Below are 17,532 nucleotides of genomic sequence, written 5' to 3'. Positions count from 1 at the left end.
GATATCTACTGCAGCCCTCATCCAACACCCGTTCTGCCAGTCACATTCTGTAAAAAGGTCCTCCAAAGCACACACACATCCCTGGGTCGCTCGTCTTTTCAGGTCGCTGCTGCTAGCGACTGGAACGAGCTGCAAAACACTCAAACTGGACAGTTTTCATCTCCATCTCTTCATTCAAAGACTCAATCATGGACACTTACTGACAGTTGTGGCTGCTTCGTGTGATGTATTGTTGTCTCTACCTTGCTCATTGTGCTGTTGTCTGTGCCCAATAAAGTTTGTACCATGTTTTGTTCTACCATGCTATGTTGTCTTAGGTCTCTCTTGTCGTGATGTGTGTTTTGTGCTATATTGTTTATATATATATTTTTTTTTAATCCCAGCCCCCGTCCCCACAGGAGGCCTTTTGGTAGGCCGTCATTGTAAATAAGAATGTGTTTTTTAACTGACTTGCCTAGTTAAAGTATAAAAAATAAGCAAATGAGATGCAACGGGTAGGCCTATTCGTTCAGCACATTCAAAATGGACACCGACAGAGATTCAGATGTTAGCAGGGGCGATTTTATCATGTACATCTTGGTGGGGCAAACTACAATTTTCTTTTTTTTAGATTCATCCCAGCAAACCCACAACAACACTAAACAATACACTAATTACATTAACTAAATTCATAACATGGGCCATTCTTACAGTATTCTCCCTGTACACCAAGTCAGAATGGTATGATAAATAAAGGGGGCATATAAACAGACAATGAAAGCTCTGCTCCACCTGCCCTGAATGACGGGTCGTCACCGGGCACAACTCTTATATCTCACACATTGAAAAGTACTGCTTTTATTTTTCTCATTAGTCCATTGTATAGTCAGTGCGTTAACTTTTCAACTGTGCTCCAAATCGGTTTGTAATCGGAGCATCTGTAATTTAACATCACGAGCGGAACCTCTCATTGTCCAGTCTTGCCACAGCATTGTGAACTGCGGCACATTGAACCATATGATTGGTGTAGTTATGTAAGGGATCAAGGGGATTGGATGCATGTTTAAAAGAAACGCCCCTCAAGATTAGAGCGGAGCTGAATGCAGAGCGAGATTGTTCTCTGCTGAGTTTATAAAACTGTTTAAAGAGCAGCATGGTAGCGCTAAAGTCTATTTAATCCACAGTTGCATTAGTCCCATCGTTTGGTGATTGGCATTTAGGCAGTGACAAAAAGGCATCAGACAGACCTACAGTATGTTTTAGAGAAGTTTAGTAGGGTGACCTTATTTGTAACTATGAAAATAATTTTTTCAAACAGATTGTGAATCTAAAAGTGTAAGTTGGATTCTAGAGGGGAGACAATATAACAATTAATTGGTTAGGGTGTAGGGGCAGTTTTATGTAATCTTGTCTAGAGTAGATTTTATCTATTTACTTTATTTAGTCTGATCAGTGGAACAATTCTCATTCATAACAATGGGCTAAAATCTAGGGTAATTGCTGTGTTTGTCAGCAAGAACACTACTGTTATTCCCCACACGTATTTTACTATTCCAATTATTCAAAATTTTGCCAGTGTAATCACATATTTTAAATCTCATATTAGCCTACTTGTGTCTTTGAAAATGAATGATATGAGGCTGTATTATTGCAGCCATTACTGGACAGTTTTTGAAGAAGGAGGATGCATTTTATGCATATTCTATAATGATAGGCTATTCAATTGGCTACATCTGTCGGTACACACAATTTTATTTAACTAGGGAAGTCAGTTAAGAACAAATTCTTATTTACAGTGACGGCCTACCAAAAGGCAAAAGGCCTCCTGCGGGGACAGGGCCTGGGATAATTTTTTTAACACACAGCACAAGAGATAACACAACACTACATAAAGAGAGACCTAAGACAACAACATAGCAAGGCAGCAACACATGACAACACTCAGGAAATGTACTACGCCACTGGTATCTGCCCTCTTATTGGCTAAAATGATCTCCTCCCACCTGCCTTCCATCTTTGAGGACATGTATTTCCATTGTCAATATAATAGATATTCTTTGGGAAAAGCCAGGGAATGACAAACTATTTCCCCCCTCACTGCACAGAAGTATTCTCTAGCAGCCTATGGTGATATTTATGATATTGTCTCATTTAAATCAGGTAATGTAGTTATGAAATACATATACAGTTATGAAATCACTCCAGTATGATAGCAGAAAGCGCATTTATTAAGTCAGCTGACATTGCACAAGTTCAACATTGAGATCAGAAATATAAATTTATTGAATATGCACAGGGTGAATATAAGGATCTCTCAACAGCAAAGTGTCATGTTGAGATATCAAATACCTCAACCCATATACAGATAAACATTGACAAAATTTCAAAAGCCCCCCCCCCAAAAAAAAGCATGATGTAGGCTAGATTAAGCACGTGGAGTAATGAGTAGGATTATGTTTTTATATGCAAAAGTGATTGCTTTTGATAAAAACGCTTTCTGTGCCTTCAATGAAAACTAGTTTGAAAATTAAAACATTTAATGGAAAAGAGATGTAGGTTTTAGACTATGCACCATGCTGCATTGTTGACATGAAAGCGGCGCAGATTACTGTTCGATTTGTGATGGCGCTCCTCCCTCACCGCTTTTGCCCAACCACGTCGTGGGCCATAGAATGGTGCACCACAGCTCAGGTTAATAGAACTCCCTCATTGCCCGACTACCCAGACTCCTTGGTCCGGCCAAATGCTACACCCACGGACGTTAGTTTCATCTCCGCAATGAGTCGCTCTGTGCTTCTACATCGCTTGCGCATTGGGGTTTTAGGATGGGTATTTGTGACAACTGCTGATTTAAAACGGGCTTTCTAAAATATATTTGATTGATTGGAGTACCTCCCTGACCCTTCACCGACTTGCGAACATATTCAAGGCCGTCTGATTGGTCCAGAAACCGATGGGTAAAGCAGCGGTTTGAAAATATGTCATTGACTTTGACACTAATTGGTAAGAGACGATCCAATCGCCGAAGAAGTATGTAGCTAACTTCAATGCAGCGCAAGAATGTTGCGAGTCGTCAGGCTACTGTTGCCAGGCACACCCAATACCTTACATACTTTTCCTCCTAATCTTCGCCCCCTTGCAGCCCTTTAACCCATGAAAATGTCTCAAACATGATGTATTAACCGCAGTTTGAGCTTTAATAGCCTTCTAAATTAACATCCAATAATTCAACAGTATTTTAAGTTTCACTATGGAAATGCATTTTCTGAATGAGTACTTTATCGTTATGAATGAAGGCATATATCCATGTATTACAAAAATATATCAAGGCAAACCATTTGGCAATGAACAACATTCTGCCAATTTAACAGCCTTCCTAGCGCTGGATTATAAAATCCCTTTTCCGTCACGCTGGTAAATGAAAAAGCAGCATTTGTATTACACAAAGTATTGGCTTTTTCTCAAGTATATTGTCACACCTCCAAAATATTTTCTTACAGGTATCCTTCATTATGTCTGACAGTCATGGAACCCTCATCGGCTTCAAAACAGCGTCATGTGAAAAAGAATCAGGCTCTAGGAATTCAAACCTGTGAGATAAACAATGTAAGTGTGCCCATCCAACAATTGCAGTTGTGGCATGGGACTGAAATTGTTAAGGCTCAGCGCAAAGAGGCTGACTGGAAAAATGAAGGATCACACCCAGCCTCACTTCAAACCAGACCATGGCTTTTCTCTGTCACCATCGCTCTCTCTGATGGATTTTTGTTTGTTTATTAAGTACTGTATGTTTTCAAATATATTTATATGGTGCTTGCAGTGCCTGCACAGGTTGAGACTGACATTTTTTTGTTCCTATTCTCAGATGTTTAGTCAAAAGAAGTGAAATCCCTCTCTAGGTTTTCGGACTCGTCATCATCAGAAAAGAAGTCATCCTCGTCATCTTCATGCCATTCAGGAACGTACTCATCGTCATACCATTCATCCTCCTCTGCCTCATCTCCACCCTCGTTGTTATGGTTGTCAGACTCAGAGCCCTCGGCCCTGCAGAGAGAGAAGACCCGGTCTCACCGTGAGCACAGCAAATCAGGAAGAACGTTTTCTCAGTAATAAGCTACTAGATCCAGGAACCAATGTGGAGATCCACTTCGCAAATCTCCTGTACTCACACTTTGTTGGCGTTTGTGGTCTTAGAAAGATTTGAAGCTTGAGCAGATTCCAGTTCCTGTCCCGTTTTGGAGTTGTATCCCACTCGAAAGTCCTGTGTTTGGAGAGACCAGACAGGAGGAAACCCTCATGACTTGCTGTTGGACCACAAAGCACCCAATAAGTATTACCGCCACACTTTGTGCTGTGCTCTTCAGAGTGTGTAAATCCCTCCCTAGTCCCTACCTGGGTTGAGTGTTGTAGAATGGCCACCAGACGCTCCTGAATGCGGCGGATGAGTTCCAGGCCAGTGTTGAGGTGCTCAGGCTTCAGTAGACGGATGCAGGACGCTAGATCCGTACACTGCAACAGGGTCTCCTCTGGAGGGGAAAGACACAGACAATGAGAACTCATCCATGGTGTACAAATATCCAAAACAGACATTAGTATTCGATTACTTGGGAGAGTATTTGAGGAATATTTTTTTTTTTAAGGCTGTGTCTAAAATGATCCTATGTGACATTGTTACATAGCCTACAAGAATAGACCATTGCATACAACATTTTAATAAAACAAGAGTTTGAGTTATGAGTGTGCCCCATAAAAAAGACACACCGGTAGCCAAAATGCATTACACACATGAAGCTTATTGTCGGTCAATCAAAGTGCGCAACAGTTATTTTTTACCGAAACTTCCTGTTTCCAATGGTATGACTTTACCCCTATAAGAACTCTTCCACCCTTCTACTTAAACAATCAGAGTGCAGCGCACCGGCTATCTCTCGAGTCACGCGAGCAAGTCTCCATTGAAGTAAAAAAAATCTCTAATAGTGAAATCCTTTCAAATGCCAATCTGTACGTAATATAATTTTGCCTTGACAATCTTACAATGATCATTTTATTCATACCCCTTGACTCAATCCACATTTTGTGTTACAGCCTGAATTCAACATGTATTAAATAAAAGAAAAAATCCTCACCCATCTACACACAATGCCCCATAATGACAAAGTGAAAACATGTTTTACATGTATTTTTTATTTATTGAAAATGAAATACAGAAATCAAATGTACATAAATATTCAGACCACTGAGTCAATACATGTTAGAATCACCTTTGGCAGCCATTACAGCATAGTCTTTCTGGGTGGGTCTAAGAGTTTTGCACACCTGGATTGCACAATATTTGCACATTATTCTTTTCTAAATTCTTCAAGCTCTGTCAAGTTGGTTGTTGATCATTGCTAGACAGCCAATTTCAAGACTATTTAAGTCAAAACTAACTAGGCCACTCAGGAACATTCAATGACATCTTGGTAGCCTACAGGGAGGAGGTGAGAGCTCTCGGAGTATGGTGTCAGGAAAATAACCTCTTACTCAATGTCAACAAACAACAAGATGATCGTGGACCTCAGGAAACAGCAGGAGAGTCTGAAAAACAGCTTCTATCTCAAGAACAGTCAACTGTTAAACAAACATCACTAGCAGAGTGGTTGCTGCCTACATACAGACGTGAAATAATTGGCCACTTTAATAAATGGAACACTAGTAACTTTAATGCCACTTTAATAATGTTTACATATTTTGCATTACTCATCTCATATGTATATACTGTATTTTATATTGCATCTTAGCCTATGCTGCTCTGTCATTGCTCATCCATATTCTTATTACATTCTTTACTTAGATGGTTGTGTATTAGGTATTTGTTGTGAAATTGTTAGATATCGCTGCACTGTCGGGAACTAAAAGCACAAGCATTTCGCTACACTCGCAATAACATCTACTAACCATGTGTATGTGACCAATACAACTTGATTTGGTAAGCATATTTGGCCTTGTGTTTTAAGTTATTGTCCTACTGAAAGGTGAATTTGTTCTCCAGTGTCTGTTGGAAAGCAGACAACCAGGTTTTCCTCTACGATTATTTTAATTCTAAACTTCCTAGTCCTTGCCGATGACAAGCATTCCCATAACATGATGTAGCCACCATCATGCTTGAAAATATGAAGCGTGGTACTCAGTGATGTGTTGTGTTTGCCCCAAACATAACGCTTTGTATTTAGGTCATAAAGTACATTTCTTTGCCACATTTTTTGCAGTTTTACTTTAATGCCTTAATGCAAACAAGATGCATGTTTTGTACAGGATTCCTACTTTTCACTGTCAATTAGGTTAGTATTGTGGAGTAACTACAATGTTTTCATCAAGGATCTCTGTTCTTTGCTCCATTTATCTTTCCCTCTATCCGGACTAGTCTTCCAGTCCCTGCCGCTGAAAAAAACACCCCACAGCATGATGCTGCCACCACCATGCTTCATCATTGGGATGGTGACAGGTTTCCTCCAGACGTGACACTTGGCATTCAGGCCAAAGATTTCAATCTTGGTTTCATCAGAACAGAGAACCTTGTTTCTCATTGTCTGAGAGTCTATAGGTGCCTTTTGGCAAATTCCAAGCGGGCTTCCATCTGGCCAATACCCTAAAGGCCTGATTGGTAGAGTGCTGCAGAGATGTCCAATCAATTGAATTTACCATAGGTGGACTCCAATCAAGTTGTAGAAACATCTCAAGGATGATCAGTGGAAACAGGATACACCTGAGTTCAATTTCAAGTCTCATAGCAAAAGGTCTGAATACTTAAGGTATCTGTTTTAGATTTTTGATACATTTGCAAAAAAAATATAAAAAACTGTTTTTGTTTTGTTATTATGGGGTACTGTGTGTAGATTGAAGATTTGTATTTATTTAATCAATTTTAGAATAAGGCTGTAACATAACAAAAAATAAAATGGAAGGGGTCTGAATACTTTCTGAATGCACTGTATTTAGGCTTGTCATAACAAAGGGGTTAAATACTTATTGACTCAAGACATTTCAGCTTTTCATTTTGTATTAATTTGTAAAAATTTCTAAAAACATCATTCCACTTTGACATTATGGGGTATTGTGTTTAGGCCAGTGACACAAAATCTCAATTTAATCATTTTTAAATTCAGGCTGTAACAACAAAATGTGGATATGGTTAAGAAGCGGTGTGAATACTTTCTCTAGGCACTGTAATTCCTGCAGGTCTTACCCAGCAGGATTTGTAGAGTGTTGGTGTGAAGCTCCAGGGCCTCCATTTGCTGCTCCATCACATCCATCTTCTCTGTGTCCTGGTTGTAGTAGCTGTACACACACGAGTAGGCCAGCACCTACATGGCACAGTCAGGCAAGGGATCCATATTAGTCATATCTTTTAAATGCTGAAAAGGTTAATCATGAATAGGGCTCGAGGTGACCGTATTACCGCCACACTGGCAGTCATGACTGCAGTAAAACGCCATGTGACCGTTGAGTCAAGGTAATCTTCTCTTATGCACTCTGGACATGCATCGGTAGTACCCAACAAACTAACGACCATAAGGTCATTAATGGCCTGGTACTCAGTGCTCAATTGTCCCTCTAACATCAATGCAAATGCAATCAAACACTCACCAAATCAGTATTGTGCTTAAAAAAAAAAATAATAATAATTATCTCACTGGGATTGATTAAATTAAAGAATGAAGTGCAACAACAGGCTGAAGCAGTGGAAAATATGGTCGTTGTGGATATTGTTTCAAAGACTAACAACGAAATGGACAGCGCTTTCTAATGTGATGATTCATTAAAAAAAAAAACGTATGCATATTCGAGCTTATCCATACACAGGCCTATATATGAACCCAAGCCTGAAAAAAACATTGAATTAAAATAATGATTGTTCTGTTATACAATACATAGCATACCGCATATTACACATGGCAGAAAAAAAATAAAATAAAAGATTTAAGATGTTTTGGTTCAAAATTGGTTTAGCCTATACGCCAAAATTAAAATTCTATCAATCGCCTTTGAGTGTGTACTGTATTATTATGCATACTGGATGGACTGGTTACCTTATGCTACACTCCAAATTTCTATCCATGAGTCGGAGAGAACGTATAGGCCTAGGAGATGCTATTGATTCATCGATTGTGCAGGGTGACAGAGTTAGCCTACAATTATAATGAATTTGTATTTGAATAGCCTAGTAATAGGCTTTAGCGACAGAATCTCACCGCCATCCGTTTCCATCTCTGTATCCTTCATTCCTTTCTCGAGCATGCAGAGAGAGGGGCTGGCAACAGTTCAATGAAATAGCCTGTGTTTCGTTGTGATTTTTTGTTTTTTTTACTATCGATGTTAATGAAAAGATTTGACTTGGTTTCCCAAATTAAGCACGGGGAAGCTGCAGGAACAGGGTTTTAGAGCCCATGGTGTACAGAGTTTGGGCGGAATATCACCTGTCGCGCAGCAAGAGGCTGCATGCTCCACAAAAACAGTAGTTGATGCATGGAGTGAAATAACCCGGCATGATTGAAAAACGAACCGGTGGGAAAGCGGCCTCCATTTGCTATTCGAGTGCATACAGACTACATCTTTCTTCCCCTGCCCATTTTAAAACGGGCCATTCTAAATCTAAACAAATTTTGCATATTAGTAAAGATGGGATTAAATTGAGAACAACATGTGCAGCCTGAGGCAAGGAACAGAGCCCAAGCTTTTTTTGCGACTTCCCCAAAACATCAATAGCCTATAGTGTCACCATACAGCCCATATATATTTAGATTTCTAAGACATTCTGAGGTTTGTATCATTTATGCCCAACAAAAATATAAACGCAACATGTAAAGTGTTGGTCCCATATATCATGAGCTGAAATAAACAATCCCAGAAATGTTCAATACGCACAAAAAGCTTATTTCTCTAAAATGTTGTGCACAAATTTGTTTACATCCCTGTTAGTGAGCATTTCTCCTTTGCCAAGATAATCCATCCATCTTACAGGTGTGCCATAGCAAGAAGCTGATTAAACAGCATGGACATTACACAGTGTTCACCTTGTGCTGGGGACAATAGAAGGCCACTCTAAAATGTACAGTTGTCACACAACACAATGCCACAGATGTCTCAAGTTGAGGGAGAGTGCAATTGGCATGCTGACTACAGGAATGTCCACCAGAGCTGTTGCCAGACAATTGAATGTTGATTTCTCTTCCATAATCCGCCTCCAATGTTATTTTAGAAAATTTGGCAGTATGTCTAACCAGCATCACAACCACACCAGCCCTGGACCGCCACATCCGGCTTCATCACCTGCGGGACCGTCTGAGACCGGCCACCCGGACAGCTGATGAAACTGTGGGTTTGCACAACCAAAGAATTTCCTCACAACTGTCAGAAATCGTCTCAGGGAAGCTCATCTGCATGCTCATCGATCTTACCAGGGTCTTGACCTGACTGTAGTTTGGCGTCATAACCGACTTCAGTGGGCAAAGGCTCACCTTCGATGGCCACTAGCACGCTGGAGAAGTGTGCTCTTCACAGATGAATCCCGGTTTCAACTGTACCAGGCAGATGGCAGACAGCGCGCTTTGCTAATATCAACGAGTGCCCCATGGTAGCCAGCGGGTTTATGGTATGGGCAGGCATATGTTACGGACAACAAACACAATTGCATTTTATCGATGGCCATTTTGATTCACAGAGATACCGTGACAAGATCGTGAGGCCCATTCATTCGCCGCCATCACCTCATGTTTCAGCATGATAATAGACGGTCCCATGTCGCAAGGATCTGTCCACAATTGCTGGACACTGAAAATGTCCCAATTCTGCCATGGCCTGCGTACTCACCACACGTCACCCATTGAACATGTTTGGGATGCTCTGGATCAACATTTACGACAGAGTGTGCCAGTTCCCGCCAATATCCAGCAACTTTGCACAGCCATTGAATAGGAGTGGGACAACATTCCACAGGACACAATCAACAGCCTGATCAACTCTATGCGAAGGAGATGTGTCGCACTGAATGAGGCAAATGGTGGTCACACCAGATACTGACTGGTTCTCTGATCCATGCCCCTACTTTTTAAGTATCTATGACCAACAGATGCATATCTATATTCCCAGTCATGTGAAATCCATAGATTAGGGCCTAATGAATTTATCTAAATTGACTGATTTCTTTGTATGAACTGTAACTGTAACAAATTGTTGCATTTATATTTTTGTTCAGTGTACAACTAAAGTTGCAAACTCAATCTAGTGTATAGGACCGGTTTCAAATTATCCCTTTTACGCTCATGTGCACTCGCACCAGAAGGGGACAAATACCGTTTATATTTATTTCAGATAAGTTCAATTATATTCTTCTTACTATAAAATCATATAATATAAAACAATGGCATCCGACTTAAGCATATCTTGTCTGCTAAATGAACAAGCCTACATACAGCCTATGGCATGGTGCATAGCCAGATAACATATAGTAGGCTCCTGTTCTGTTATTCTAAAATACATGTTCTTCATATCATAATGTTTCTTTAGACCTGCCTAAAATAAAGGATATATTGTGATGGTGTATATTAAATTGATTTATTATACTTTTTTAAATGTCAATGTTCCAAAAGCGTGCTTGGTGATTGCGTGGCGATTGCTTAAACATCTCTACAGAATGGACAGTTATTTTCTTATTAGTTTACTTCCTCTTACCTTGTGCGCTTGAGCGAGGACTTTGCAGGCATCAATAACAAATGTCAAGGACTTCATTTGCAGGGCTTCATTGATGGAGGAGACTTTGCTCTCTAGATTGATGGCAAAGTCCTTGGCTTGGTTGTGGAAAGTGCATCTCTCATTGTAATCTTGGAACTTCTTTTCCTGCCTTGCTGCTTTACTCGCCTGCAGCCAGAAAAAAAGTGGATCACTGCATTGGATCTCTCTCCCCCCCCCCCCAGCACTACACAGCTACTCATTATCAAGCTTTGATTATTTGAATCAGCTGTGTAGTGTTAGGGCAAAACATGCAGCCAGGGGGGGCCCCAGGACCGAGTTTGGGAAACCCTGTATTTAAGTATGTAGTAGGTTTAGATTGGACACGGATGACCATATTATATACCAAGGGGAAATACACTCCCCTCCATACGCATTTGGACTGTGAAGCTATTAGTTATTTTTATTTGTCTGCTCACTCTAGCATTTTGGAATCAAATGTTTCACGAGGCAACAGTACAGTGTCACCTTTTATTTTCTTTCATCTGTTTTTTTGTTTAGAAATGAAAGCACTTCATGTATCTAGTCCCCCCATTTGAGGAAGTCAAGTATTTTTGACAAATTCACGGAGTATTAATGTAGTCAAAAGAGGAGTATTTGGTCCCATATTCCTAGCACGCAATGACTACATCAAGCTAGTAACTCTACAAACTCGGGTGCATTTGCAATTTGTTTGGGTTAGGTTTTGCCCAATAGGAACTGAATGGTGACTGGAGTAATTTTCTTTCTATGTTAGTAGATAAAGATGTTTCTGAACACTGAAAAAGGAATAATGAGTGAGAAGGTTACAAAGGCTACAACAAAACTTGGCAACCTCACAATTACCAATAACAGGGGAGGTATGATCTTTGTGCCTAACTTTCTCACTCATCATTTTTCACAGTTCATTCATGATTATCCACATAAATGTAGAAGTGTTGAGAAACATATTCTATTCTTAGTCACAATAAAAGTGACTCCAAAATGAGAAAATACATTATTCACCATTCAGTTCCCATTGGGCAAAATATAATCTAAAACGCAACCAAAAACTGCAAATGCATCCAACAAGTTTGTACAAGCTTGATGTAGTCATTGATTGCAAAGACAAAATACTAAACCTTTGACTCCTTTAATACAGTAAGCAAATTTGTCCAAATACTTGACTTCCTCAAATGGGTGGACTACATACAGTGCCTTCGGAAAGTATTCAGACCCCTTTTCCTCAATCTACATTATGACAAAGCAAAAACAGATTTTTAGAAATGTTTGTTCATTTATAATAAAAAATATAAGAAAATGAAATATGACATTTACATAAGTTCTCAGACACTTTACTCAGTACTTTGCTGAAGCACATTGGCAGCGATTACCGCCTCGAGTCTTCTTGGGTATGACGCTACAAGCTTGGTACACCTGTATTTGGGGAGTTTCTCTCATTGTTCTCTGCAGATCCTCTCAAGCTCTGTCACGTTTTTTATTTAATTTATTTATTTCACCTTTATTTAACCAGGTAGGCAAGTTGAGAACAAGTTCTCATTTACAATTGCGACCTGGCTTGGATGGGGAGCGTCGCTGCAAAGCTATTTTCAGGTCTCTCCAGAGATGCTACATCGGTTCAAGTTCTGGCTCTGGCTGGGCCACTCAAGGAAATTCAGAGACTTGTCCCGAAGCCACTCCTGCGTTGTCTTGGCTGTGTGCTTAGGGTCGTTGTCCTGTTGGAAGGTGAACCTTTGCCCCTGTCTGAGGTCCTGAGCGCTCTGGAGCAGGTTTTCATCAAGGATCTCTGTACTTTGCTCCATTCATCTTTGCCTTGATCCTGACTAGTCTCCCAGTCCCTGCCGCTAAAAAACATCCCCACAGCATGATGCTTCGACCACCATGCTTCACCGTAGGGATGGTGCCAGGTTTCCTCCAGATGTGACGCTTGGCATTCAGGCCAAAGACTTCAATCTTGGTTTCAACAGACCAGAGAATCTTTTGGGCTGTTGTGCCGTTTACTGAGGAGTGGCTTCCGTCTGGCCACTCTACCACAAAGGCCTGTTAGGTGGAGTACTGCAGAGATGGGCGAAACTTCCAGAAGGACAACCATCTCCATAGAGGACCTCTGGAGCTCTGTCAGAGTGACCATCGGGTTTCTTAGTCACCTCCCTGACCAAGGCCCTTCCCCCCCTGATTGCTCAATTTGGCCATGTGGCCAGCTCTAGGAAGAGTCTTGGTTGTTCCAAACTTCCTCCATTTATGAAGTATGGAGGCCCTGGTGTTCTTGGGCACCTTCAATGCTGCAGAAATGTTTTTGTACCCTTCCCCAGATCTGTGCTTCAACACAATCCTGTCTCGGCGCTCTACAGACAATTCCTACGACCTCATGGTTTTGCTTTGACATGCACTGTCAACTGTGGGATCTTATATAGGTAGGTGTGTGCCTTTCCAAATCATGTCCAATCAATTGAATTTACCACCAGGTGGATCAAGTTGAAGAAACATCAAGGATGATCAATGGAAACAGGATACACCCGAGGTCCATTTTGAGTCTCATAGCAAAGGGTCTGAATACTTATGTAAATAAGGTATTTATGTTTATTATTTTGTTTTACATTTCTAAAAACCTGTTTTCCCTTTGTCATTATGGGGTATTGTGTATAGACTGCCGAGGATGTTTTATTTATTTAATCCATTTTAGAATAAGGCTGTAACGTAACAAAATGTGGAAAAAGTCAAGGGGTCTGAATACTTTCCGAAGGCACTGTAAATAAAGTGCTTTCATTTCTAACAGGTAAAACAGATATGGATGAAAATACCCTCAAATAAAAGGTGACATTCTGTAAAGTGGCCTCGTGAAACATTTGATCAAATACAAAATGGTGGAGTACAGAGCCAAATAAAAAATGCCAAATAAAAAAAATGCGCTGTCCAAATACATATGGAGGGGAAACCCTTTGCATTTGTACAAAATCGTATGAAGCACAAACTTAATTTAATCAAGTCAATTGGAATTACCATAGCTGAGCAGTTGAAGTAATCTTTGTGGGTTGGTTTCCATGGCTTGAGACACCTCCAGCAAAATCCATGGTTACATTTGGCACAAGTCATACTGAAAAAAAATAAAATGACACTGAGTGGCAGTAACAGTGATGCCTATAAATCCCTACAACATACTTCTGGTAAACCTTGAAATGGTTTGATGGAAATCGACAGAGAATAGGGCTGAGGATTGAAACGGGTCCAGTGGCTTTATACTTACTGTAGGCACCCATCGTTCTTCTCTATCTGGGCCTGGCAGCTGGGGCAGCGTTTGGAGATGAGTTTGGCAAGGTGCTTACTCTGAGCTTCCATGGTCATACCCTCGTAGTAGCCACCATCGTCTATCCACTGGGACATGTGACTGCAACTGGCTGGGTAGTGAGCCTAGGGAGATAGTGTGGGTTAAGAAATCAGCATAAATCTATTCTCTGCTTGCTTGTCTGTCTCTATGAACAAAACTACTATATGAACTAGATAGAGTTACACTACACCAGGTCTGATGGGTACCCATACAAATATGGATTTCTGATTCAATGCCATTGAAATGAAAATAAATAAAAAAGACAAATAAAACACATGAATGAGGACAGGAGATATGTATGACAGCTCAGTGCTAACCTCTGGAAAGTTGCAGCTGAAGCAGGAGGACCAGCAGCACTTTGAGCAGGTGCCCATGCTGCCGATATTCTCCCTGCACAGGATCTGGTCACAGCCCAAGGGGTTGGTGCACCAGGTCAGGTTGGAGCAGCACTCCACGTAGCCCCGGAGGAGAGCGTTCTCATACTGGGGAGAAACAGAGGACAGGAGCCTCAGAGGATGGATAGGCACTACTGTTTTAAACTCACGATCAGCAAACATGTACAACTGGACATGCATAACTTTATGGGTTTATATACAGTACATCAAGTATTTTTTGTTACGTTACAGCCTTATTCTAAAATGGATTAAATAAATAAAAATGCTCAATCTACACACAATACTCCATAATGACAAAGCAAAAACAGGTTTAGAAATTTTAGCAAACGTATAAAAATCAAACAGAAATACCTTATTTACATAAGTATTCAGACCTTCTGCTATGATACTCGAAATTGAGCTCAGGTGCATGCTGTTTCCATGGATCATCCAGTGCATGTCAGAGCAAAAACCAAGCCATGAGGTCGAAGGAACTGTCCGCAGAGCTCCGAGACAGGATTGTGTCGAGGCACAGATCTGGGGAAGGGTACCAAAAGAATTCAGCAGCATTGAAGGTCCTCCGTCATTCTTAAATGGAAGTTTGCAACCACCAAGACTCTTCCTAGAGCTGGCCGCCCGGACAAACTGAGCAATCGGGGATAAGGGCCTTGGTCAGGGAGGTGACCAAGAACCCAATGGTCACTCTGACAGAGCTCCAGAGTTCCTGTGTGGAGATGGGAGAACCTTCCAGAAGGACAAATATCTCTGCAGCACTCCACCAATCAGGCCTTTATGGTAGAGTGGCCAGACGGAAGCCACTCCTCAGTAAACGGCACATGACAGCCGACTTGGAGTTTTCCAAAAGGCACCTAAAGACTCTCAGACCATGAGAAACAAGATTCTCTGGTCTAATGAAACTCTTCGGCCTGAATGCCAAGTGTCACATTTGGAAGAAGCCTGGCACCATCCTTACGGTGAAGCATGGTGGTGGCAGCATCATGCTGTAGGGATGTTTTTCAGCGGCAGGGACTGGAAGACTAGTCAGGATCAAGGGAAAGATGAACGGAGTAAAGTATAGAGAGATCCTTGATGAAAACATGCTCCAGAGCGCTCAGGAAATCAGACTGTAGTAAAGGTTCACCTTCCAACAGGACAACGACCCTAAGCAAACAGCCAAGACAACGCAGGAGTGGCTTCGGGACAAGTCTCTGACTGTCCTTGAGTGGCCCAGCCAGAGCCCAGAACCCAACCTGACAGATCTTAAGAGGATTTGAAGATAAGAATGGGAGAAACTCTCCAAATACTGAATACTATCCAAATTCACTTTAAGTGTGTTGCTCTCGTGTGTGTGTGTGTGTGGGGGGGGGGGGGGGGGGGGGGGGGGGGGGCAGACCTTGGCGATGGTGTCCTTGTTGGTCAGGATGTTGAAGAAGAACTGAGAGGTAGGTTGTGCTCTGCAGTCTGTTATTGGACAGTTGCAGTTCATCACCAGGTTCTGCTCAATTCTGGCCGTGAGGTACTCCTGCCAGCAAGACTAGGAAGGAAAAATAAATTATCATGAAATGGGAGTCCTGTGACAAACTGTTCACACATTTTTTCTGGATTGTTTTGTTATTCTGTCTCTCACTGTTCAAATAAACCTACCATTAAAATTATAGACTGATCATTTCTTTGTCAGTGGGCAAACATACAAAATCAGCAGGGGATCAAATACTTTTTTCCCCTCACTGTACGACTCAACATGAACAGTCTAATTCATCCTTAAAGCAGCAATCAGCAGTCAAAACAATAAAGCACCCTCACCCTGGTTTCGGTAAAAAGCTGAGGGATGGGGTTGGAGAAATCTAACCGCTCAAATTCATAGACCGAGCTATCCATGAAGGGACTGACCATCCATGATATCACATTTGTAGTTTAAACCATGCTTTAAGGCTGTAGTGTTTTACATTTTCTTTGTTTACAAACGTTGTAAAACAATCTTAAATTTTGGGTTCTGATGGGGCAAAGACAGTTAAACTAAGCTCATGGGGCATTTATAAGTTACAGTGCCTTCAGAAATCCGTTTACTTTTTTTTTTTCCCCGTTTACTTTTTCCACATTGTGTTACAGCCTGAATTTAAAATTGATATTTAGATTTTTGTGTCATTGGCCTACACCCAATAAATACCCCATAATGTCAAAATGGAATTGTGTTTTTAAGAAATGTTTACAATGTAATAAAAAATGAAAAGGTGAAATGTCTTGAATCAATAAGTATTTAACCCCTTTGTTTTGGCAAGCCTAAATACGTTCAGGAGTAAAAATGTACTTAAAGTCACATAAGTTGCATGGACAGCATGATTTTTGAATGACTACCTCATCTCTGTACCCCACACATACAGATAACTGTAAGGTCCCTCAGTTGAGCAGTGAATTTTAAACTAACCTAAATGAGTGAAAAGAAGGAAACCTGTACAGAATTTTTTTTCCTCCAAAACATGCAACGTTTGCAATAAGGCACTAAAGTAAAACGGCAAACAATGTAGCAAAGAAATGTACTTCATGTCCCGAATACAAAGTGTTATGTTTGGAGCAAATCCAACATCACTGAGTACCAATCTTCATATTTTCAAGCATGGTGGTGGCTGCATCATGTTATGGGTATGCTTGTCATCGGTTTTTTTTAGGATAAAACTAAATGGAAGAGCGCTAAGCACAGGCAAAATCCTAGAGGAAAACCTGGTTCAGTCTGCTTTCCAACAGACTGGGATACAAATTTACCTTTCAGCAGGACAATAACCTTAAACACAAGGCCAAATACACTGGAGTTGCTTACCAAGAAGACAGCGAATGTTCCTGAGAAGCCGAGTGGCGGTTTTAACCTAAATCGGCATGAAAATGATTATCTAGCAATGATCAACAACCAACTTGACAGAGCTTGAGGAATTTTTGTAAGAATAATGTGCAAATATTGTACAATAGCCAAATCCACTAATTTCAAGGGGTGTCCACATACTTTTGTATATATAGTGTATGTGGACACCCCTTCAAATTAGTGGATTCGGCTATTTCAGCCACACCCGTTGATGACAGGTGTATCTAATCGAGCACACAGCCATGCAATCTCTA

General features: G+C 40.8%; 1 protein-coding gene across 5 annotated transcripts in view; it reads right to left on the bottom strand.

Moving 5' to 3' along the window:
• Positions 1-2,186: 2,186 nt before the first annotated feature.
• The window catches only part of LOC115193891 (cullin-9), a 69,214-nt gene continuing 53,868 nt past the window's right edge, over positions 2,187-17,532 (bottom strand). For 4 of the 5 annotated variants that reach the window (XM_029753020.1, XM_029753021.1, XM_029753022.1 and 1 more), the window contains 9 exons: positions 15,818-15,958; positions 14,368-14,532; positions 13,970-14,133; positions 13,726-13,819; positions 10,690-10,875; positions 7,205-7,322; positions 4,372-4,505; positions 4,149-4,240; positions 2,187-4,023 (listed from right to left, as the gene is read on the bottom strand). In XM_029753020.1, coding sequence (XP_029608880.1) covers positions 3,849-4,023; positions 4,149-4,240; positions 4,372-4,505; positions 7,205-7,322; positions 10,690-10,875; positions 13,726-13,819; positions 13,970-14,133; positions 14,368-14,532; positions 15,818-15,958 — 1,269 coding nt within the window. In that variant the 3' untranslated portion in view covers positions 2,187-3,848. Of the gene's footprint in view, positions 4,024-4,148; positions 4,284-4,371; positions 4,506-7,204; positions 7,323-10,689; positions 10,876-13,725; positions 13,820-13,969; positions 14,134-14,367; positions 14,533-15,817; positions 15,959-17,532 lie in introns of all 5 variants that reach the window. The other variant, XM_029753025.1, reaches the window with a different exon arrangement.

Source organism: Salmo trutta, chromosome 5 (assembly GCF_901001165.1).
Source record: "Salmo trutta chromosome 5, fSalTru1.1, whole genome shotgun sequence".
In the NCBI taxonomy this organism is placed as follows: Eukaryota; Metazoa; Chordata; class Actinopteri; order Salmoniformes; family Salmonidae; genus Salmo; species Salmo trutta.
The sequence above is the reverse complement of the archived record's forward strand: the minus strand, read 5'-3'. Positions and strand labels throughout refer to the sequence as shown.